The following is a 25814-nucleotide window of genomic DNA, read 5'->3' as shown; positions in this document are numbered from 1 at the left end:
TTGCTTCCCTACTGGCAGGAGTGGAGGCAGACAGGCGGATCGAATGACTATTGTTTATGTTTCTTGTAAAAAACACGCAGAGGAAACGCGACGGAGGAAAAAAACAGAGAATAAGTGATATTTTCAGCGGCCTTCAAAGGCTGTTGCTCCATGAAGAGATGGGATCAAAGGCCAACATTTGATGCTTTTTCTTTTTTGCAGTGTTTTTATGTGGTGTTGCTTAATTAAGTCTACTTTTTGATTTTGGTTCAGCCGTGTATTATGATGCACATCTTTTCGGCTACAATTGCGGGTTTCAAGTTATGCGACATGTTTTCAAGGCTTGAAAGAGAAAAGAATCGTTTGATCAGCCTCTTAAAGGAAAACGGTCGTCAGCCAGTTTGCCTCCTATTTTTGTACAGAAGTCATGAGGTCACTGAGATGTGCGTGATGTCGTATTAACGTACGCACACACTGCACTCTTCCTGACTGTTGGTACCATCCGTGAGTAAAGAGCGGCTGCATATAGCCACAAGGGAAGAGGGAAACCAAAGCGTTAGCTTATTATCATACACACACACATGGACAAACATGCCGGTTAAAGATGGAACGGAAAGAAATATAAAAAGGACGCAAGGGATGCGTAAGGGACCAAAGGGAAACCCTTGCAGAAACTAGTGGAAATGTGGTTTGGATGAAAAGCTTTTTTTATTAGAAAAACACACCTCAGATGTTCAACTCACCTGATGGAATCCCAGATAGTCCACGATGGTGGAGGAGGCATAGAAGACCATCCCATCACTGCTCACCACCAAGGCGAAGCCTGTCAGGGACTGCACAGAAGCAGAAACACGGAGGAATAAGTGTGGATCAAAGCACTGGCTTCAGATGCAAATAGAGATGATGACTGCAACACCTGCAGCTCATCTGTGCATCCCTGCACATTGTCTAAATGATTGTTCTAATATGGAGGGGAAAAGACTGACTTCCAAACCTCTATGAAGCACAAGAAAACAGTAAAAACTGGGGCAAGGACGCGAAATAACGGAGCCCTTGAAAGGCAACGAGAAGCAGATGTTTATGGGTTTGAGGGGGCCAAATAAAACTTACTGATTTGTAATGCAAAATATTGCTTTTGAAAGACATTTAAATGACTATTTTGTGGCGGAATTCGATGTCTCTGCCCATTTGCTCCACTTTAAACTTGTGAATTTTTGTTGAGTTGCAGACTCTCATAAGGGAGTCGTGCTTTTGGTTCGCAATATCAAATATGCTGCTTGGAAACACAGGAACTCGTCTTGTTCCCCGCTTCCCTTCTCTACTCACATCCACACATTGTATTTGGCCAACAGAGCTTAGAGTTACAACCAAGTGTCGATCAAAAAGAGCCGTCATACATGGCTCCAATCAAATGATTGGGGGGCGCACAGATGGAGATGGAAGCAAGAGTGTGAGAGAAGAAAAGAGCACAGGAAGGAGAGCGAGGCCTTCCACCAGTGTGTGTGTGTGTGTGTGTGTGTGTGTGTGTGCGTGTGCACGCAGCTGTGATAGCGTGACAACTGCAAGGCCACTTGACTTGCGTGACTGCTGCTGCCAGAGTCTGTCACCTCTATTTTACTGCGAGACTACGCAGGTCTGTCCTGGTGTGCGTGCAGGCGTGTGTGTGCGTTGGTCTCGTGCTCTCACATCGGCGGTTCCTGTGTTTCCCTCTTTCACTCCCTCAGAACACTGATCTGATTGCCTTTGCTTACAGTGTCATGCTGCGCCGAGCTCTCGGGCTCAAACACAACAAAGCACACCTGCCGGCGAAGGCGGCCGGTGGGCTTTAGCCTCAGCAGCACGCCGTGGCGAAGCGGCGGCGTGCCAGGAAAATAAGCAGCTCACGATATAACGATGCAAATCAGACACTAGCACGACGAGGAGAAATGTTTCCAGCCTCGGTTCCATCTGGGTGCAGCATGCTGGGACAATATCGAAGCATTTATGAGAAGAGCGTCTTTACTTCCCGTCCAGAAAGTTTCATAACAACAATGTCATTAAATGGGATCTTTACTGTAGTGAAAACATGTGTCTCGGGACCTTTGTCGCTCTATAAAGAAAACGTAGTCGCGCAGGCTTTGGTTTGTCCGCACAGATATAAAACGGGATCTTAAATGGAACAGGTCGTCGATAGTCCCGACACCTGCGGCCGACATTCAGAAGATTAAATCTCTTCATTTGCTCTCATGCTACTTTAAATATCGGAGGTTTCTGGCAGCATCACGTGCGACCCAGAGCGACATACGTCCCTGGTGAACAGAGAAAACGTCCACATTTACGGCGCCACACCTGTTGGAATCCAACTGCCCGTCGACTATTTCCAAAGGGAAAAGGAAAACCAACTAGAATAATGATTTAATAACTACAATAACTCGTCTTTTGTTTGTAAAAGAAGCCCCAATTATTAAAAAAAACAAGCATAATAAGCTCCTGTTTCTGACTAATATGAAGCAGGAAAAAGGAAGAAAATCCTCCACATATTGGCTGCACTCCACAAGTGCTGTTTAGGTATGTTTTCTCCATTCACATTTCCTTCTGTGCTTTGAATTCTGAAGCCTTTAGGTAATGGAAACAAGCACCTGCTGTTGGCCGCTGCAGCACATATCTGCATCTATTACACTCCTGGCTCCCATAACCACCCCTGGGACACTAAAAGCTTTGACTTACAAATCTTAAGAGGTGCTTTGCACGCAGAGCCCAAAATAAAATAACGGTCTATTGGATTTGGAAGAGCGGAGGGCGGGGGGGAGTTCTGGGGCAGCCTTGCATCATTGTTTCGACAGTTTCTTTGGATTTCTTTTTTTTTGCATCTGTCTCGCTGTCAGGATGAGATGAAAGCACAGATGATGAGGTCATGACAAACACCGAACCCTCCTGACCCCTGGAACGCAGCCACATCCTCCACATGCATCCTGAGCTTAGATAATATGATCTTCAATAGATTGAATTATATTTGAGGGGGAAAAGGGGGGAAATCTGCCAATAAACGAAGCACATTAACAATCAGAAACACATTAAAGAATCCATCATGTGTTCACTTTAGTCTTGGGGCATTGCTGTGTTGCCGTTGGAGACGAGAGAATACAGTAAAAAGTTCTGCCTTATTTCCTCCTAAATTCTCACCAAGTTTCAGCTGTGAAGACGCGATCGAGGAAAACAGTGGAGCACAATCATATATGGGTCCGCTTCCTCCCCGTGAGGCCCGGGTGCAGGTCGAGTCACGCAACGGGAGGCAGCACATCACTACGGTCAATCTAACCTTTTGTTTACCGGCCCGACACGTTAACAGAAGCATCGTTGCTTCAGCTCGGCTCCCTATGGCCGAACACGCACGTAGCGCTGGCTGTCGCCGTGATGCGACGTGACTTTTCAAACATCACCATCCCTCACTGGAGCATTTTACGCCGTTTTTCACAGAATCTGGCAACTTAGCCATGCAAAGACTTAAAATCTTGATGATCTGCCTCATTCAATGTATGAAATAAACCTTATGAAACAGTTTTTGAGGCATGTGGCGACTCTAATTAACGCTGACAAGCTTTATGTGCTCTTCTCGCGCTCTCCCGCTCGCTGTCACACGTAGCGACGCAGTCAGAAACACACACTGATAACTGGCAACGAGGGTCCACCTCCTTCAACGGTTCTCACACTCTTATGTCACGCAACACCACAGCCCTGCAGAGGAGGACGGGAAGCGCGCGCACGCGCACGCACGTCTCGGCTCACAAAGATCCAACCGCGGAGGAAATGACATGATAATAATGATTCTAATATTACTACAACAGCATGCAAGGATTTGCATCCACTCGTCCGGTGTTGAAGTTTACAAAGCAAACGGCTTCTTACCTCCAGGAGGAGGCTGCTTTCATTCACGGCGCCGCCCAGAGGAAGGCTCTCTTTCCTCTGATCAGGGTTGGAGGCTGCAGGGCTGCTGATGTGCTTCCTGGAGGTCTTGTCGTGGTTCACTGCAGGACATAAAGTTCAATATATAATGGCAGTGAGGCTAATGGTGGGAGTGTGTGGCAGACATGTCTACTATGGTAGAAGACTGGAGGATTTAATGACAGGATGGGATCAACCATCACTAATCGATGAAACCAGCTTTGTCTATGCAGAAGGAACTCCTTCTTCAATGGAAATTGCCGAGACGGTGGCCCCCGCTCATATTTGACGATACACCCAAAGTAAACTTATAGTCCATCGACCTCCACGCATACATTCGTTGGCTGAGCTTACTGCCGTGCTAGTGCGCATGCATGTAATTAGCCTATAAGATAGTGGCGTGCGGAACTGTCACATGTGCATTGCGTGTTGCAGGCATGTTTGCGTGTTTCTCTTGTGGGTGTGCTGTCAGGGGGCATGTGGCTTACTCCAAGAGATCAGCCCTGCGCTCCGTCACTCACTGTAGCGAGCACAGATTAGTCACGCGACGCACGCACAGACACCACCTCATTATAAGAACGAATACGTGCATCTTCCGATGCTTCATATAGCCCCCGCTCACAGAAATAGGCCCCGTTTGGCTTCGCTCCCCCCTCGCCCAATAGCCCTCGACCATCTCCCGCCCCCTGCAATAGCCCTCGACCACCTCCTGCCCCTGCAATAGCCCTCGACATCTCCTCCCCCATCAACCCCCCCATCCTTCAACATTGCAAAGAGATCAACAACTATTTGCGCAGTGCTCCAGGTTCTACCTGTTGCCACTGCTGCACAAAACAACGTCCTGACAGGACGCCACGCCGGACGCCACACCGGGCACCCCGCCGGGCGCCACGCCGGACGCCACACCGGGCGCCCCGCCGGGCGCCACGCCGGGCGCCACACCGGCCGCCACGCCGGGCGCCACGCAGACCACTGTAGATCCAAACACAAATGCTGTAAACCCACCAGGCTGTTGTAAGGATGAGCAGAGGGAAATGAATCAAATAAGCTTCTTTCTTCTCCTCCTTCAGCACCTGAAATCGGTTTGTTTTCTCTCTTACGACAGTGTTTGGAGAGGAAAGGCAAACACGGGGGATGATTAATTATCGCCACCATCACTTCCTCTGCCAGCAAAGCCTCGATTCATTGCTGCTCGAGTCTCTTTTTTTTGCCTGTTTTCTCCTAAACGAGAACAGAGGCGCTGCTGTAGCGGGGGGGACGTTTACCTGCTCTGACAGGATCCAACATCAGGACCACCCAACAAACGAGGTGGCTCCTTTAGCAAAGAGCGAAGCTCAGGTTCTAGTGGATACGTGATCCAAGAGCCCGTGCAAACATCAGACGTGCTTCTGTCCTTCAATGAAAAGACGTCTCTACATTGAGGTCTGATTCCAGCCTGCTGAGGGGTTTGGATGGTTCCAGCCCTTTTCTGAAGTAAGATAATGTCCCAGCAGACGTTCTGGAGAAAACGGAGATCTAACAAAAGTCCAAATGAATCCACCAATAAATATTTCAATATAATCCTGTACGGCGAAGCGTTCGTTTAAAAGAAAAAGGCACGAAACTTAAAATAGTATCGCACGGCCTCAAACATTTTCACGCTTGTGTTTTGAATGGAATGGAAGATAATGCTCCGTGTCCATTATTTAGATCACGCTACACCGCAGCACAATGTTCACGTACGGGTGGCTGCTCGGCGGGTGGCTGCTCGGGACTTTATTCAGCGTCTCCTCGAGGCTGGATCGTGTAAGTTGGAGGTAGAGTAGAAGTTTAAGAGAAGATAAATCATCTGATTTGAGAGCTGGATAAAAGAAATGCTTGATTTAACGACAGCCTATAAAACGTAATAATAATAATAATAATGATAATAATAATAATAATAATAATCCGTTTAATTGATGTTGGTTAAGCAGAGCGGCTCTTAAATGCCCCCCAGAGTGGAGGGACACCCGCCAGATCGGTGCGCTCCGTCTGGGTGCGTCGCCCACATGACGGCGGTGTGGGTGCCATCCTTTGGCAGCCGAACCTAAGATGTGTGCTTGGCTTGTAAAAGAGCGCTCTGGACCTGAACATGTGAGCGCTGTGCAGCGCAGCAGCAGCAGCCCCCCCCACCACAAGGCTTGCGTGAGTAGAGAAAATGGTGTGTGTGTGCATATGTGTGTTGAGGTTTGGTTGGCTTCCAGCCACTTCCTTTGACTATTCCCACCCCCTTCCCGCTGCACTGCCCCTCCCTCCCTCCCTCCCTCTCTCTCTCTCTCAACACATACACAGGAAATCCACAGCAGAGAGAGAGAGAGAAGCTGGCTGATCAAGGGCTGGTTGTCACGCGAGCGAACCGTCTGTCAATCTCCCCCCCCCACGCCTTCCTCCTGACAGGGTGCTGGCGGCGGGCCAAGGCCTTGCGTGCAAGCCGGCGAGCCACATTAGCCCATAAAGAATTTCATAATAGCAACAGCTGTTAAATATTGATGACTGCTGGCAGGCGCTCAATGGTGCTCTGCAAAAAGGTTAAGCCTGCACTGTAATGGAAGCTAATACTTCATTATGCCACAGATCAAATGTCCGGATCTTGGCCCCGTCCAAATCCAGCCCTTTTTTTTTGTTTCAACTTGGTGAAAAATGGAAATAATGAAAATAGTTTTGGGGGGATTTTGGAATAAGGCAGTTGATGATTTATACTTTAATCATCCTCGGTGCCACTTTTGACAGTGGATTCAAATCTGATTGAGATTTCTAATCTTTCTGATGCTGCTTTATTTGGTCCGCTCTGACATACATCTGTAGGGATCCAGTGGCCGGATTTAGAGCAATTCCCTTTTGTCCCCATAGATGCACAGCACTTTTCTTGGGAGTGGGAAACAAATGGCAACACTTCTGTTTCAGAGGGATTAGGACGTGAGGACGTGAATGCAGAGATTAAACAAAAAAAAGAAAATCCAAAAGAGAGCATAAACAACAGCCGTCCCTGCATGTAGACGCGATATGATCACAAACAGGATCGCGCGTCGGTGCTGTTCCGCTAACGACGATGATATTACTGATATTAGCGATCCACGAGCCCTCGGGAAAATCCCGCAGGCTAGTCACTGCTGTGCACACTGCTACTGTGTACACTGTGTGTGCATTACACACACACACACACACACACACAGAGACTGTCGTCAAGTCTTTGATCATTAACGGCAACGTAAAGCCAATAGTGTAGCATAAACAGACCACTGACAGGATCTGAGTCAACAGAGGCTTTTGTGTGACTGTGCAACGGAACAGGACTGGAGGGTTTTAGTGGCAGCTGCAGGTTTGCTGAGCTCCACAGATACGAAAGCACCAAACCACGTTTGGCTCTCGCTCCTTCTGAAAGTGAGGAGCAGCCCGTGAGAGTGGCCTCAGTGGTGGCCCGGCGATGTGTCGCATAAACCTCAGCAACAAATGGCTAAGTTGGAATTCCTGGGCCTTCGGCACGCCGTGCGTCTTCCTAGCGTGCCTGGTTTACTGCAGTTACTCTGATTAATGAATCTCTTTGCAGTCATCGTGTGAACTGTCGCTATCTCATTTCAGCTGATTTTTAACAGGAATGGCTGAAACCCCAGCTGTGCTTACTCAGCAAACTAAAGAGTTGGAAACAAAATGGGTCTTTACATCAGCAAATCCACACAATAAGGCCACACCCTTGAGTCGGGCTGATGATAATGCCACTTCCTGCACAGAAATCCAGCTCCGTTTTCATGAGAAAAAATCGCAACTATGCAATGGACTATCCAATGGATTCTAAACAGGAAACAGGCTCGGAGGGTAATAACTGTTCCATTTTTGCCCTGTGCTTTAGTCTCGCTTCATTCCGGTCAGGAGAGAGGGAGAAGCGCGCCAGTGAGGATGTACCTTCGCCGTTGCGTGCCAGCGAGTTTCGCTCCTGTTGCTCAAAATAACAGGGAAAAAGAGGCAAGTCTTAGATTATCCCTGTCGTTTGCTCCTCCCTGTTGGCCAGTAAAGAAGCCATGATCGCCCATTTTGTGGTCGCCACAAACCAGAAAGCTCGAGAGGTTTTCTCTGAGAAAAAGGCTGCACCTTTTTCACCGCTGAGCCTGTCAGGCTGCCCTTTTATCCATACAGCTCCAACGTAACGAGGAGGTAATCTGTTAAAAAGATTATGAAGCTGTTTGGGCCCATTGAGGAAAATAATACTGGGCAGATGGTCCCCCAGGCCCGATCCATACGGGAGGGAAACGACACTAATGCCGCGGCAGCACGCAATTCTATACAGAATACTGAGCTGAGGGTGCGTGGCGACCACAGCAAGGTGTGCTCCTCACTTGTGTTTCTCCTTAAATTAAAAAGAAGCCACTCTTTAGCTGGATGGACAACCAGAATTATGACATTATCAAACGCGTGTATGTGTATGTAAAATGGGGGGGGGGTTGTTATTTCTGTACTGTGTAAACGTGCGCCTCTTGAAATGGTAAGTACACATCACTCCCCGCAGCGTAATAACTGCTTCATATAAACCAAATCATTTACATGCATGTGTGCAAATACATGTCCAGACTGTAAGCAAACACACACACGCACGCGCGCGCGTCTCCCCATGTGTAATTAAATGGAGGCGAGGTGGCCGATGTGTCCCTTGTTGAGAAGGATCAAGTGATAGCCATGATGCTGGTCATGCCTAATGCATGAAAGCTATTAAGCTGTCAGTCAGCGGCGACTGTCGGAGGTGTTGTGTGTCCGTGCTGCGGCACGTCCACCTCTGTGACAGTCTGTCCGTCTGTCAACGGCTCTGTCTTCACTTACATAAGAGGACAGGAAGGAGAGGTCCTGGACCTCACAGCTTCTGCTCGATGGGATTTTTCTGCACGTCACCTGTCACCAGCGGTGCTTTGCTGAAATTTCACACAACAATTTGGCCCACGAGGGATCTAATTCCTTAAGCAGCCTTCTAACCCACAACAATCTGATTATCTTCCTCCTAACACCTCACCCCTGTGTTGTAAGGGTATTAGGCAGGAAGTTCTCATTCAGGAGGAGCATCGTCATGCCCAGCAGAAGGTGACCAATCTTGGATCTCCCTGGTGTCACCCACAAGAAAACAACCTGAAAATGAGCCGAACTAAGTAGGTGTGGACATAGCGTGGCCGTCTACTTCACATTCTCCCATCTGTGCTGCTTGCCTGTCATCGCAGCGCTAATCCTGTTTATGCTATCAACAGTAGCTCCGATCACTTGGTTTGGTCACATTTCCCCTGTGTGAGAGTCCAGCAGGCGTAACGTGTGATTGTGTGTGTGTCAGAGAGTGAATGAAGGATATACAGGGACACAGAGCCTGATGGGAGGAGATGGCAGGATCACGCAAGCTTGCTAAAAGAGGCAAAGTCAGGGGAGAGTCACGCATGACGGGGCTTTGCTGTAGATGCCACTCGGCCGCCACTCTGCTTCCTGGCATCTGGTGTTAGCGTGATGTTTGTATGTCGGTGTGTGTTGCGTTTAATGCCTGACCAACTGAGGAGATTTTTAGAGTTTAGACAAACACTGACTTGCCTGGCCCTAAAAACAACACTCCAAACAAAAAGTCTATTTTTCCCATCGTACAGGCAAGAGCGCCAAATGTTCCACCGCTGCCCATTTCTGGGTGTTGGAACATTTTTCTACCTGTTGCACTTCATCATCGACACAAACGTTGCGCGCGCTCGAGTGAGATGTTTTTGGAGGGGACGAGTGTTTGGTGTGTAGAGAGGACAGAGACGCAGAGGCTGACGGGGCAGCAGTGACCCAAACGCTTCTGTGTCGATGCATCGCAACAACAACACTGGAGTTCATGTCTCGCTGCGTTGCCTGACGCAAACAAGCTGCACTCTGAAACATCTGCGACCACTTTAGGACTTTAAAAACTCTGCAGGAATATAGAAAAAGGAAGTCAAAGAAATGAATAAAATGACATTGAAAGAGCCCAGTAAATGCCAAACTATGCTCCAGCTCAGGGAGAGATGAGTTCAGCAGTCACGGCCGGGGGGGGGGGGGGCACGGAAGAATTTTAACAGCCGCTGTTCAGAAAAGTGCTGAGGAAACCAGGAGAATCTGCTCTTTGTATCAAATCAAGGGGCAGAAAGACTTTCAAGGGTACGGGAATTCTGAGGGAACGCCGCTGTCGTCCTTCCATTATTACCTCCATGCTAATTAAATTAGCATTAAATTAGCAAACCAGCCTAGCCACATTTAAATTTCCCCTTTGGTGCTTTAGTGTAAATCAGACGTGGAGCTCAGATCTCCCTCAGAATATTTACAGTTCGAATCGATCTTCACCTTTTCACCCGGGAAGTTCTCTCAGGTTCTGTCCTTTATTAACATCAGTTTTCCCTTTGCTTTCAAAAAGGGATTTTCAGGAACCAAAACCACAATATATGACGGCACCGGCCGAAAATGTCTGAGCGAGCAGCAGAGAACACAACTTCTCGGAGAGGCGCTGCTCCGGCTTCCACTTTACATCACCGCTTCTTCATATTTCAAGCTTTCAGCTCAGGTTTGATTTATGACGAGCGGCACATAAATTCCTCTGCGATAGTTTCAGGATGTGTGCGGAGTAAAGGAAATATTCGGGACGCGGGATCACATCAGCTGCAGCCCGCGGCGCTCCTGGCGCTGCTGCCCGAGGAAGGGCCTCCTCCGTCACACTCGGAGCTGCAAATGGTGCCACGCCTCGTCATTGATCTGACCTTCTGTGGTCTGAATAGATGCGAAGATTCCAGGATTCAAGGAAACTTTATTGTCATCCCAACACAGGCTCGCATGCGAGGTGGGACGATGTTCCCAAATAACGTTAAAAACATTATAAAACAGCATAAAAGCAACACACACACATTTAACTCCCTGGCTGGATGGATATGTGACATAAAATGTAAGGTAAAACACGTTCTCGGAGAGTCTCGGAGAGTTATTAAGTTGTTGGCGTCTCTTGAAGAACACTCCAACAGGACTCACAGCTGCTGTTGGCTTTGGACTGTCCACTTCAGTGGCCATTCTCGAGTTACACACACTTACACACACTGTGCGCACACACATAAAATAAACACGCCAAATAGCCACATCCCTCTCAACCAACAACAGTGCTGCAACTGTTCCTCATGTGACAGGAGGGGGAGGTGAGCCGATGAGCTCAGGGAGTGGTGGGGAATCGCGTGCGAAGGCCTAATACGAGGTTTCAACCCCAGATGGGTCACATCAGTAGCGCACAATCAACAAATTTGTCCCTGCCAAGTTTACACACTTAGCATGTCTAAAAGAGCAGCGCTGGGGGAACCTGCCACGGCTTCTATATTCTCAATTATGAGACGTGGTGACGTGGTAGCACATGAGAAACCGTTTCATAAATGAATCCAAAAAATAACCTCACAAAAAGAAAAGGAGGTTCTTGCTGTAGGTTTCTCCTGGTTTTCCTTCCACTGAGTTAATTAGTGTTCCGAGAAGCTCTGTCAGCTCAACGAGTTGATCCGGTGGCACCGGCAACAAGACGCACCTGTGTGTGTGTGTGTGTGTGTGTGTGTGTGCGTGTGTGTGTGTGTGTGTGTGTGTGTGTGTGTGTGGTGTGTGTGTGTGTGTTGTGTGTGTGTGTGTGTCCATGCGTCCATCAGGGAGACGATACCGATAAAGCTGGTGACAGATGATTCAGTGTCCCGCTCCATGCTCTCAGAGTCCGATCAGGGGGGCTTTAAAGGACAGCACAACGTTTGAGAGACGTCTGTCTGTCCCGGACTCGCTCAGAGGCCACGGAGAAGAGGGAGAAAACCTCCGCCGTTCTCTTCTCACGGCAGTGTGTGTGGTCTTGTCTTCCTGGTTTTGTTTTCACTGTGGCCTCTCATCTTTAAATAGCTGCTATAATCTGTCCGTCCCGGCACAGACACATCTTCAGACCAAATTTTACAGCGCGCCGTGCAGCCTGAGATCCAGGTTGGTCCACGTGAGCGCAGGGCTGCTGGAGATGGACGATGGGTGACGCTTCGCATCACTGGAAAAGCCACAGTTCTGACGCTGAAGAGCCAGGGATATAACCCCAGCGCTTAGCCCAGAATCTTGTTGATTCATGGTGCTTTAGGGTAATGATCTGACAAGCTGCTGCAGACTCCGTCTCATCAATAACACCAGAACCTCATTCAACAGGCTTCAGACACCGGTTCTCATGCAACTGACAAACTGGCGAAAAAGCAAATAAAAGAGTCGAATCCTCCTCTTGGACGAGAAAATTAAATACAGAGCGAGAGGAAAGGAGTCGCCAGGGTGGGAACTGTCATAAAAATGAGCAGAGAATGAGATTCAAAGTGTTTTTCCCCAGCAAGACAATAAAACCATGAACAAGTATGTGTTAGCAGGAAGGAGAAATCCTCTGTGGCTCCACTGCACTGTGAAGGGGAGTCAGATGGAGCTCCAGATGTGACCCAAACATGCCTCAAGTTTCACTCTGGTTCTTAGTGGGTCTTAGCGAAGCAGACCTGGGGTCTGTAGGAGGCCCAGGCTCATTCATCTTCACACAGAGGCTCCTGGTCGGCACATGGGAGCTGGTGAACAGCAGCAGCTTCACCTGCTCTGATGCTGGAGACCCAGCAAAACTGCTGTGAGTTCCTTCACGGTTCCGGGGAGGTTCTGAGGCTTCTCACAGAAACAGTTTTAAATGTGTGTGTGACTTCATGTTTGGGCTCGAGGTCCGACAAGACAGTTGCAGCGGCGGCGAGGATGTTGTAAAGCCGCTCGCGTTTCAACACTTCCCTGATGTGAAAGTCATCGCCTGACATCACCTTTCCTGCCTCCTCTTCCTCTTCCCCGGTGATCACAGCTTCCCCCTGTCTAAACATTTAGTCTCATTGTGCCACAACACCGAAATTCACCTTCAGTCGCATGAAGAAGCAGCACAAGCAAACAAAAAAAGACATTTTAGTGACCAAAGAGATATTCTCCATCCCCTATATTTAAAAAAAACAACCTGTTCAGGACCATTTCTACGAACCTGCTGCTGTTGAAGCGACGTTTTCCTTTGTGAATAAGTTAAAGGGACAATTAAACCGAACTTGACAGTTTGACAGTCAGCCAAGTCGATCCTCTGCCAGCTGGAACAGAAATGCTTCTGCCTAGTTCTGCTTTCTTTGCAAATATTTAATTGTGCTGTTTTTTTATTGTAATCTGATTTTGATTGTATTCGTGAGTAGTTAAGAGAAGTAACAGAGCAGGAAAAAAAAACTTTTTGGCTCATTTAAACCCGTGTTAACCACTCTATCAGCTCTGTACCCTGATGGCATGTTTGTGTGTGTGCGTGTGTGTGTGTGTGCGTGCGTGCATGCGTGTGTGCGTGCGTGCGTGCGTGCGTGGGAGGACGGAGCTCTGGGATTCCCTAAAAGCGTGTACAGTAAATCCTTAACCAGCACAGATTCCCATGAATCGCGTGCAGTGAGGCAGGACTCCCAAGTTAAACCGTGTTGTTGCTCACAAGCACATGCACACACACGCACACACGCGCACACACGAGCGAGGCCGGTTTAATGGTTAGGTGGCTTAAGCTGGTGTCGTGGGAGGGTTAATGGATTTCAACCATTTATTCACCTGTCAGACCCATTAAACCCATAGTTGCTCCTTCCGTGACCAAACGAGTCCTTTTATCTCCATAACAACCCTCATCTGCTTAAGCTCAACCAGGCCTTCCCTCCGCGGTGTGTGTCAGTGGAAATGCAGATCCCGTGTATGCTTGGAGCAGCCCTGGAGGAAGCGCACGGAGATCCTTCAGCAGTCGGGGACAGAGAGAGGCTGGTTTTCTGTGGGTGGTCGGTGATCAGCGCACTGACTGGTTCCATGTAACCAACCTTTGGCCTTCCACCTCATGCCCAGCGTGTGTGTGTGTGGGTGTGTGTGTGTGTGTGTGTGGGTGTGTGTGTGTGTGTGGGTGTGTGTGTGGGTGTGTGTGTCCCCATCATGTGATTCAGATCAGGACAACATTTGATCCAAACAAACAGCTGGCCAGCTGTGCCGAGCGCGCACGCCTCCATAATTACACACAATCTTCCTGTTTTTCCCAACATAAGAGTGTAATTTGCTAAAATTCCCTTTGAACATACATAAACTACACTTTGGATAAATTAGATAAACTGTCGTCAGGTCCCAGAAGGCCTTTTATTCTGGGATGACTTACATTAAATAACACGCTGCTAGAGAACTAACAGGGTCAAGGTGGAATACTTAATCCCATGATGCAATAGTTATAGATTATCAATGGTATGGATGTGAGCGAGCCACGGGGCGACCCAGGGTGTGTGAACCCAACGCCACCGTGACATGTGATGCACAGCACCTGTGCAAACACCACTACAAAGACGAGCCTGTTTCATGGAATCTCCCTTTAATTAGCCTTTAATTGGAATACGGCTCCCACAGTCGGGACAGGGAAACACAGCCGGAACGAACCGGAGCGGCAGTGAATGATGGGACTGGCAGGGAAACGGTGAGTAATGCAGGCTTTACCAGGCAGGGTCTGTCAATAAAACCATATTTACATTAAGATAAAGCTGTCAGGTAAGCTTTCTGTCAGTGCACACACACACACACACGCACACACACACACACGCGCGCACACACACACACAAAATACATCATGATTTACAAACCGCATCGGAGAAGTTACGCAATGTTCAAACATGTGGCCAGTATTGAAAACAAACCATGGCACGCAACTGTGGCCAGCTCATTTTAGGGCCTCTCTCTGTCTCTGTCTTTGTCCATCTCTGTCTCTGGCTCTCAATCTGTCCATCTCTATGTCTCTCTCTGTCCATCTCTCTCTCTGTCCATCTCTGTTTCTGTCTATCTCTGGCTCTGTCCATCTCTGACTCTGTCCATCCATGTCTCTGTCTATGTCCATCTCTGTCTCTGTCCATCTCTGTTTCTGTCTATCTCTGGCTCTGTCCATCTCTGACTCTGTCCATCCATGTCTCTGTCTATGTCCATCTCTGTCTCTGTCCATCTCTGTTTCTGTCTATCTCTGGCTCTGTCCATCTCTGACTCTGTCCATCCATGTCTCTGTCTATGTCCATCTCTGTCTCTGGCTCTCAATCTGTCCATCTCTATGTCTCTCTCTGTCCATCTCTGTCTCTGTCCATCTCTGTCTCTGTCCATCTCTGTTTCTGTCCATCTATGGCTCAGTCTATCTCTGTCTCTGTCCATCTATGTCCATCTCTGTCTCTGTCCATCTATGTCCATCTCTGTCCCTGTCTATCTCTATCTCCGTCTATGTCCATCTCTGTCTCTGTCCCTCTGTGTCTCTGTCCATCTCTGGCTCTGTCTATCTCTATCGCTGTCTCTGTCTGTCCATTGTTGTCCAACTCCATCTCTGTCTATCTCTGTCTCTGTCCATCTCTCTCTCTGTCCATCTCTGTCTCTGTCAATCTCTATCTCTGTCTGTCCATCTATGTCCATCTCTGTCTCTGTCCATCTCTGGCTCTGTCCATCTATCTCTATCTCTGTCTCTGTCCATCTCTGGCTCTGTCCATCTATCTCTATCTCTGTCTCTGTCCATCTCTGGCTCTGTCCATCTATCTCTATCTCTGTCTCTGTCCATCTATGTCCATCTCTATGTCTGTCTCTGTCCATCTCTGTCTCTGTCCATCTATGTCCATCTCTGTCCATCTATGTCCATCTCTGTCTCTGTCCATCTATGTCCATCTCTGTCTCGTTCTCTGTCCATCTATGTCCATCTCTGTCTCTGTCTCTGTCCATCTCTGTCTCTGTCCCCCCCCCCCCCCCCGTGGCTCATTTGAGCACCTCGGCTCTTCATCAGCTCAGCAACATTCCGCTAGTTTATCCCGACGTGAGCAAACTCCTTAAATAGTGCAACTGTCCAGCAGGGACATGTTATGTCTTCTAAGGGCCACGATTAAAGGAGGAGCGTCGCTCAGTGATTAAGAGACAAATGGCCAAGAAACGCAACACAATTGTACGTCCTCGGTGATGAGTTGACGAGGGAAGTGAAGGAAAACGGGGCTGATCAGAAACACTTGAGTCCTCTGAAGGACTGAAGGCTGCAATTGGACTGTAATCATGTCCATGTTGGACCGGCAGGAAGACAGACAGAAGATTGTCTTAGAGGCTTTATATCAACTGAGTCTGTCACAGATGGTTTTCACTAAGACAACAATTCTCTTTGTCCAGAGTCGTCTTTAAAGTATTCTAATTATGGCGCTGTCGACTGGAGAGACGCCAAGATCCAGCAACTCATTTTAATAGAGGGAAGAAGCTAAAAGAAGATTCTTTTCCAGGACTTAACTGCACTCATTTGATCTTAGGAGTCCACTTGGTTAAAGTTTCCTCTGTAACAAACGGCTGATTCCAGGATGTCTCAGGATGGAACAGCAGAGCTGAAGGGGCTTCAGTTCCGGTCTACAACGATAATTTAGTATCAAGCATCACGATCAGAAGAGCAACAGAGGCAACATTGGCATCAATAAGCAGGTCAGTGTGCCCGAGAGGTCAGAGGTCAGCACAGTCACCTCATCTACCTGGAAAACACAAAGGAATGTCCTTCCTGCTCTGCTTTTTTTGTGAATTAAAGCTTAACTACAGTAATCATCTAAATAGTAGAAGTTCCTGTTATCATCATCCATTTGTTGTGCGGATGTGAGGTTAAAAGCAGAAAGAGGACACAAAAGGAGCTAAATAAGATTCTCCCCCTCGGAACTGGAACCCCGCAGTAGTGAGAGAAGGAAATCTGTCATATCAACAGATGGTCACGTGACCAACAGGAAGCCAAAAAAAACCCTCTTTGGAGCCGCCACATGTCCTCGGGTGACCACTCACAAGAGAGGAATACATTACAAATATCAAAGCAGCAACACGCCATCAAATCCCCAACGTTCCGTGTGACTGTAACAGCTGTGCAGGGAGGGAGCACTAGCATGACGGTCGGAGGGATACGCATATGGGGAGAGGTGGTTTGGCACCACTCGTCTGTAATGGATTGCTTCCACGGGAAGCTGAAAACATGTCATAATTGGCCCCAATCAAGCTCAGCCATTGAGACAGTTAAAGTGACAGGCGGTGTGTGTGTGTGTGTGTGGGGGGGGGGGGGGGGGTCTGCTGGGGGGACACTCAGGTGCTGTGACAGAGCGATTCTGCAGGAGAGGATATAGTGTAAATATTGACCCTAGACACACACACACACACACACACACACACACACACGCACACACACACACACACACACACACACACACACACCCAGAGGAATGTGTACATTGTTTTTAGGTGCTGGTCATTCCTCGGAGGAAATCTCAGAGTGTTTTCCTTCCATCTGAACCTCTGTGTGTTTGTTTCCCCCTCAAACCTCTGCTTTAAGATTAGTGGAGAAAGATTTAATACTCTCCATCCCTCTAATTCTACAACCTTAAATCCGACGGCTTCCTGACCCCACGACTAATCCTGGGAGCCGGCCTTCAGCTAAACAATTGCTCCACTCTGGAATGTTTCTCTCGGCGACCAGCGCTCCCAACAACCTTCGACGCTACAACTTTCCAGCTTAGCGGGGTGGAATTTTGGGGGTATTTGCGCTCACTCCGAAATCCCTGAGATTTCTGAGTTTGGTGTTACAACCTTTTGAACAGAAACATTCTCGGCCCCTGCCGTGGTTGCCGTGACGACTCGGCGCCGCCCGCTTTCCCGTGTGCTGGGCGTCAAACGCAGCTCAGACCTGTGTGAGATGCGGAAACCCCAGATTGACAAGGAAGATCACACTTGTCATGACACCGACTGGCTGAGCCCGTCCTGTCCTCTGTCCTCTCCTCTCCCTTGTCCTGGTGTGCCCTCCGTCCCTCCCTCCGTCCCTCCCTCCCCCGACCGTGTTGCTGTCCCCTCATGCATGGATACAATGTGCTCCACTGTGCTCCGGGAAGACTAGCATTACTGTTCACACGCAATCAAACCCGTACGTGGACACACTCGGTCTCCCGCTCCTGCACCTTTCATCCCGTCTCCCCCAGACTTGTGTCTTGGACACAGCTGGAAGATCTGAAACTGGAAGATCTCAGTGAAGATCTCCTTTGTGGTTTTCCTCTGTGAATTGATTTGAAATTTTCATTATTTTTGTAATGATTTTGTCGATGCATTTAAAGATGCTCGGAAATTTCCCCGCTGTATATGTTTGTTATTAATGTTAATGTTACGTTATATAATTCAATTTCCTCACGGGGATGAATAAAGCACATCTTAATCTTAATATAATAAATAATCAGTTGCAACATCAAGCACAAAGATCTTTTTGGCAATTACATAATCTGCAGCGTTATTACATTGTTATTACATCATTAAAATTGTTCTCATTAAAAAAAATAAGTTATTTTAAATACATGTATTTTTGGTATACAAAATATATTATTATTGATAATAATAATAATAATAATAATAATAATAATAAAAATAATAATAATAATAATAATAATAATAACACTTTGATCTTTAGCATGTGGATATTTTGAATGTTGAATTAGCTTTTTTTAAAACTTTATTTATCATTATTATGTTTGGGGGATTTTTATCTGTGATTTTGGAGCGATTCTCGAAACTTTTTTATGCTTCTTGAAATTCCATTTTAATTTTACTTGGCATCTTATTTTCACAACTATTAAAAATCTACTAACATTTATAAACCTTAAGACCCACAAAATACACAGTTTGACAAAAGGAAGAAAGAAAAGAAAAGAAAACCTTTTAACTTTGTAGCTTCAGCAGATAAATGATTGTTTTGTAGTAATGCTGTGTTTATTATTTTATCACTGACTTATTTAAAGGTTTAAATCTCAATGATCAAATCCATGATCATAAAACGTACAATGTGTGTAATTTCAAATCCCTCTACAATGAATTCTGTAGTTTACAATGACAGTAAATATCTAATTTCCCCAGAAGTTTCCTGCCTTCACCAGTCACATAATGGACACTAAACTGATGCAGCTTCTAATTATTCCAATCACAGCAGCAGGAAACTCTGCTCGATCGGAATTTAGTGGAATTTCAGCCTCGAATCAACATCATATAGTCGAAGTGGAAATAATAAATAGGGCAGAGCGCCGCAGATGAATGTTAATAAGTTTGGCCTGAGAGAACAGGGCAGATAAGGAAACGCAGCTCTGCCTGTCTGTCTGTCTGTCTGCCTGCCTGCCCGCCCGTCTGTCTGTCTGTCTGCCTGCCTGCCTGCCTGCCTGTCTGCCTGCCTGCCTGTCTGTCTGTCTGTCTGTCTGCCTGCCTGTCTGTCTGTCTGTCTGTCTGTCTGTCTGTCTGTCTGGCCTGCCCTTCCTGCCCTGCCTGCCTGCCTGCCTGCCTGCCTGCCTGTCTGCCTGCCTGCCTGCCTGCCTGCCTGCCTGCCTGCCTGCCTGTCTGCCTGCCTGCCTGCCTGCCTGCCTGCCTGCCTGCCTGCCCGCCCGCCCGCCCGCCCGCCCGCCTGCCTGCCTGCCTGCCCGCCCGCCTGTCTGTCTGCCTGTCTGTCTGTCTGCCTGGACGCCTGTCTGTCTGTAACTGTTTCCATATGGGGCCTCAGGGTGGGAGAACATGATACCTGACGGCTCTTTGTCCTCTGCTCCTCCCTCTTTAGTGTCAACCACGTTTGTCTCGTGCGCTGCTGCTGCTGCTATGGCTTAAATACATGAAGCACGTAGGCAGAGCGTGTTTGTGTGTCTTGTGTGTGTGTGTGTGTGTGTGTGTTGCATGCGTGCGTGCGTGCGTGCACATGTGCATGGCAGCCCTCCAGTGCCCTTCGATGGCTGTAGTTTAGAGGGTAATTGAACTAATTCCTCCAGGGTTGCTCTCTGTCTGCATGTTTCTGTACATTTCACCTCATACTCTCTCTCTTTCCTCCCTCTCTCTCTCTCCCTCCCTCTCTCCCCTCCCCCCTCTCTCCCTCCCCCCCTCTCTCGCTTCAACAGATCTTTTCATAACCACTTTTCTGAGGTCACAGCCTCGCCTGCTTCACTAGTCACGCCACCCCTTGCTGGCTCAGTCCGCTTTACATGTGCTGTTTATGCAACATGCGCTTGTACTTACTACTACTACTACTACTACTACTACTACTACTACCACTACTACTACTACCACTACTACCACTACCACTACTACCACTACTACTACTACTACTACTACTACTTCTACTACTACTACTACTACTACCACTACCACTACTACTACTACGACTACTACTACTACTACTACCACTACTACTACTACTACTACTACCACTACTACTACTACCACTACTACTACCACTACTACTACTACTACTACTACTACTAATACTACCATTACTACTACTACTGCTACTACTACTAATGCTACTACTGTACGACTAATGCTACTACTACCATTACTACTACTACTGTACTACTAATGCTACTGCTGCTACTACTACTGCTATGCTATGCTATGCTATGCTACACAACAGCCTATCTCAAAGGGACAGTGAGTAGCTCTCTTTCAGCATCCACAACATGCTAACATGGCACTTTTACGGGCTCCACGTGTCTATTTTTAGCTCCACGTGTGTGGATTTGGAACCTACTACAAATGCTTTAAATCTTCTTTGTTTTCTTTCTTTTTTTCAGCCTGATTGTCCTGTTTAGTTGGCTGCGGGCCTTTAGAATGCAGGTGTAAAAGTGAATAAATCAGGGCATTTTTAAAAACAATACACGTCAAAAGTTTGTCAGCTCCACTGAAAATAATGTATTTGAGAAATCTATAAATATACTCCTTCTCACTTGGTAGGACAGTAATGGCTGAAGCTGAAAGACATTACCTTCCCCTGCTACTGCTGCTCACCTCAATCTGCACGTCTCCATAACTGGGACAAGCAGTTATGGAGACGTGCATATGTACGAGAAGAATGGCATTTCAAACCAGACGCAGAAACAGGCAGGTAGGCCTGATTTAGAAAACAGGAACAACGGGACGGCCTTTTGAAAATACTGCAAATTCCAAATAAAGATGGGATTTGTTGGACTCCTCGTTTGTGACAGACGTGTCTAAAACTAGTCCTGAGATTGAGATCAAAGATCTTTAGATTGCAAGTTGGCCGGAAACCAAACTTTACTGGCAGTTGGATTGTAGCGTTACTGAACAACGTCAGTGAGTTGCATTCATATATAAATTTACTGCAGATACAAACCTTGTTGAGTTCATCGTTATCTGCTCTTCAGCCGCGTGATCAAAGGTGCCATTTACGCTGTAAACGCCGGACAATACGTCTTTGCAAAGATTTCGGAGCTCATCAAATCTACGTTTGTGTTTTTGGTCATGACATCATGAGGAAGGGGGGAGGGGAGCCACAAAACAGCCTCAATATGGTCTGGAAATTGACCGAGAATGTGGCCCAGCACGGTTGCATGAGAAGGAGCCGGACTGAAGTAGCGGGGAGGAGACGGCTGCCAAGAGAAAGGGCTCAGGCCTGAAGGCTTCTGGCAGGTGTTTTGACTCTGCTATCCATCCAGCTGCTGACTTAAACATGGGAGGTGTTACAAGAGAATCTATTAGCCGTACAGACAGGCTGCAATCTGTGTGATCTTCTGTCATCCTCTTAATTTCTTAAGCATGTAAATATTGAAAATGAAAATAAAACACACTTGTTTGATTTGATGAACAGTGTGCGATGTCTAAACAAAAGAGCTAGAGATCATTTTCATGGAAAATATGAATCACGCCTAATTATCTGGCAGGACGGGCCACGCCTGCGCCTGCAGGACTCTGCCAGTACGTTTAAAGGTCTTCAGCCCCAATTGGCCCCATTCACAGCGCAACAAATGCAGTGGGATCAGGGATGGATGGATGAAGACGAGGCGGACGGAATCATGATTTCATTCTTCCATCCACCGCTGTGTTCAACATCATTCAACACCTTGTCCGGCTGCGTGGCGTGTCGGCCTGTGAAGGTGTTTAGGTGCTGCAGCTCAGTCCTGATCCCTTATATAAAGGAAATCATATAGAATAAAGAATAAAGCGCCCTCGGTGACTCAGACGAGAGCTATGAAAAGGTAGAGAGAGTGAAGGAGGGCGAGTGGGTGGCTGCAGCTACAGCACCACAGCGTCAGGTTGAAACTGTCCAGGCCTCCAGGCCAAGGGGTGGTGGCACCACAAGAGAGGAAAGATTAAATGGAAGGTAACAAGCTTAGAGACGGCAAAACAAATACAAAAGAAAACGATTCTGCTGCCTTGACATCTGAATGCAGCGTCAATGAACCTGAATAAGCTACAACAGATGTGCGATCAAAGGAAGAACCACATATTTTAAGGGAAAATTACATTTATTTGGAGTAAAATTGGGGTTTATTCTCAGTAGCTGGCATATCTGATCAATATCAGGCTTCTTCAAATCACACTAATTCCCTAACTGTGTTTGAACTTTATTTTACATTATAACAAACTTTCCAGTCCACTCAAATTGTTCTTTTCAAAAAAAAGAAAAAAAACCTGGCTACCTCATCCAGAGTTTGTCTCCTCAGTTCAATCGTTAACAAGTTTATGTTCTATAAGAAGCTTCAAATAAGTGTGGAGGACGCCGCCAGATGGTGTCTGTTAGAGCCATCCAACTGCACAATAGCTCATGTGAGCCGTATTGACAGGACGATCTGGCCGTGCTGCTCCGCTCGCAGCATGAGAGGGGATATTTATAAAGCTATCACCACGCTATCATGCCTCAGACATGTGAGCAGCCGCAGCATCTTCATCCTTAACTGGTTTAGGATATATTGAGGTCATTTTCCTGGGTTTACACAACATTGCGTGAGAAGGGAAGGGTATCCGGCAGATCCAATTGCCCTCTGTCAGGGCGGCAGTGCCTCCATGAATGTGGCCTTTGAGTGGCGAGACATGTAGACAGCCTGTACTTACTGTATCTGGGAAATAGGCCTGATGCGACTTCAAACAGCCACAATGATGTTATTATGCCCCCCCACCCCCCCACCCCCACCCTCGCCAGGCCTCGCTCCTTCCTTTCTGAGACGTTGTTGCTCGTGAGTCACAAAGGAGCCTCCAATGTTCCCGTGTTTATGTTTTCATTTCTCGTTTTCATTTCTCAAGGTTGGATGCGCCTTTTTTTATGCACGTATAAGACTGAAGCTGAAATGCACCACAGCTGCAATTATCTCCATTTACAAGTTGGGAAGTGCTTTCACAACAGTTGTTTTATTGAGGAACAAGCATGACAAAAACACTGGGCATCATACCGTAACTGTGGTCTCCGGAGGAGGAAAAACAAGAGATCATCCTTGTTTTGATAGGAACAGAGGATGGTTGTGTTGAGTGTAATGGAAAACTGCAAGAAAACCTTCCAGTGGCGTAATAAAAAACACGGGAGTCAAGCGACTTCAAAGTGAAAACGACTTTGCTTTTGAACAACAACAACAAAAAGAAGCTCACCTCCTCACCTAAAACTAGCATAGAGTTTCTGTTCCTTCTGCTTTTGACAGGTCAAACTATGCAAAGGTCCAAATAGACCTGAGCTCACTTACAGGTTGTGCAGCAGGTCCACGGCAGAGAGCAGAAATGTGTGTAAAACAGCCTGTTTGAACCAATATCAGACAGGAATCCAGGTCCTGGTTTCATATCAAGATGCAGGTATCAACCCCAGGCTGCTATATTTACACCGGCTTCTTCACGTGGCTGCTGGCTGTCACGTCTATTCCTCCAAACTCTGAAGCTTTACTGGGCCGGGCTGACTCGTGAGGGTAAAAAATTGGGTTAGAAACAACCTCTCGACACGCGCTTTGTCTTGTGATTCCTATAACCAACACCAGAATGGTCTCCGTTTTAGCTAAAGTCTGTATCTGCATCTGTATCGATCATTCCTGAGAAGTCAAAAGGAGCTGAACCCGAAGCCTCTTGCAGCTCTATATTTGACGGATGACAGTGTGTGAAAACAGGAATTAGACACGTAGCGCCCTGGCTGGATAAATGTGAGCATGTGTGTTTGTGAGTGTGCATGTGATGCATATTTAAAACATTTGTAATTCGATGATGAAAACAAACCCTGACACATTAGCACGGAGAATTTCCCAGCTCTGCATGCAAACTTGCAGCGGGGGGGAGGGCTGCGGCGCGTGCACGCGTGCGTGAGCGCGCACGAGCGCGTGAGCGTGCGTGAGCGCTGCGCGTAAAGCCGGCAGCTGTTTAGATTCCGTCTAACAGCGCGCTCTCTGAAAGGAAGCCAATTCCAACATGATTCCCCGGGACAGAAACAGAGTGTGACACTTTTCTCCGCCACCTCGTCATTGTCTCGTTTTTCCTGCTCTCTTTTTTCTTTCTCTCCCTCCTCGGCCTTTTCCCGCCGCTGCACAAGTCCACTGATTGGGGGCGTGAATCTGAATCTACTCCTGCTTGGATGGTGCTGAGCTCCCGCTGCTGATGGGATGACCTGACCGGACCACACACCCATGGTGACGTTGCTGCTGATGAATAAGTCATGAGGAGAGGATTTGTCACAGATTGGTCCAGAGCATCGGAGTCTGCGGCTCTGGCTCTAATCAGGTCACAAACACAAAGCGGGTGTCCAGAACCAGTCCTCCATGGCCGTAACCCAAGCTGGGATTTCTGTCCTGCCAGGTAGTCAACGCCTTCCCCTGCAATCCAACTTTCCTTGGTGAAAGCATGTTCTGCCTGGCAGGACGGAAAACCCATCTGGATTACGGCCCATGCGGACTGGGTCTGGACGCCGTGGACATAAGGGAACCTCCCTCCCAGACAGACAGACAGACAGACATCCACTCGCTAACTGTGCGTCCAAACCAGAGATTAATGACACTGATTATTGTTGCATGGGCAGCGTCACAGTTGCAGCCTTTAGCCATCTGATGCTAATTTCTTGACATATTTATTATCATGAGAGAGAACGCTGCCGTAGATCCAGGGAAACACAGCACGCCCCGGCATAAACAGGCAGGCGGCGTCCTCACAAGATGCTCAGACCACAGCAGTCGGCTACCCAAAGAGCAACATCTGCTCCCTGAATGATGGATGCACGTTGGAGCAGTAAACACAGAGCTTGAGGTACTTGAAGATTTGCTGTTGCCTTTTTTTTTTGGTTTAATTTACACCGACTTTAGTTTTGTGGCTATTAATTTTCCAGGAGAGGAGCGGGATACATGGCTATTTCTCATCCCATCATTCCTACTGTGTCCTAACACAAAGGAAAATTGATTGCAGCAAGCTTTGGAAGCCTCCTCTGGTTCTGTTTGCAGTTAAATCGTTAAGAAAAAGCTTTCTTTCTCCTGGCTAACAAATAATGCAATCAGATCTGCAGAAGTGAGCCAAGTGCAACGCAGACATCTGCTCTTTCCTCCCTCACTCTTCCTCTCACCCTGGTTTATACCCAGCCGTACAGGTGAGACATTTGGACCCGTTCCCCTGCCTGCACGACGTCCACCTACAGACGGTTCATCCCTCCGTCTGTTTTATTTGCCCCATGCAAATGTGTCCTCTTTGCTTTATAAATTCTGCCGCCTGTACCCTCTGTGCGTTTGCCTCCATCCTAAAAATATTTTGTCAGGCTCACTCACTCGATAATAATCCGGCAGAGAGCAGGAGGAGTTCACCCAGAGTTCAGAATGCTCTGGCTGCTCAGAGCGCAGCAATGTCCTGCCAAAATAAAAAAAAAAAACACAAAATGCTCTTGCATCACTGCCCTCTTTAATTAGGCCGTAATCTGTCTCTTTTCAACCGAGGCTTTCACCTTAACGTTTGAGCTCCGTCGGCTGAATATTTGAGAGGAATGTGCAGCAGACTCTGCATTCGTGACACTGAAAAGCAACGTCCCCTCAGAGCTTCTCCAAACAAGCTGACTTCATATGACGTGATCTAAGGACTATTTTTACTCCAGCCGGTCGCCCTCT

At 47.5% G+C, this 25814-nt stretch overlaps 1 protein-coding gene across 2 annotated transcripts in view; it reads right to left on the bottom strand.

Annotated features, from left to right (window-relative positions):
* The window catches only part of ahrr (aryl hydrocarbon receptor repressor), a 40514-nt gene that overhangs the window by 5285 nt on the left and 9415 nt on the right, over positions 1-25814 (bottom strand). For both annotated transcript variants that reach the window (XM_029831852.1, NM_001037956.1), the window contains 2 exon segments: positions 3865-3983; positions 723-812 (listed from right to left, as the gene is read on the bottom strand). In XM_029831852.1, the coding sequence (XP_029687712.1) occupies positions 723-812; positions 3865-3983 (209 nt within the window).

The sequence above is a fragment of the Takifugu rubripes genome, unplaced genomic scaffold, assembly GCF_901000725.2.
Source record: "Takifugu rubripes unplaced genomic scaffold, fTakRub1.2, whole genome shotgun sequence".
In the NCBI taxonomy this organism is placed as follows: domain Eukaryota; kingdom Metazoa; phylum Chordata; class Actinopteri; order Tetraodontiformes; family Tetraodontidae; genus Takifugu; species Takifugu rubripes.
This window is presented reverse-complemented; position numbering and strand designations above follow the sequence as displayed.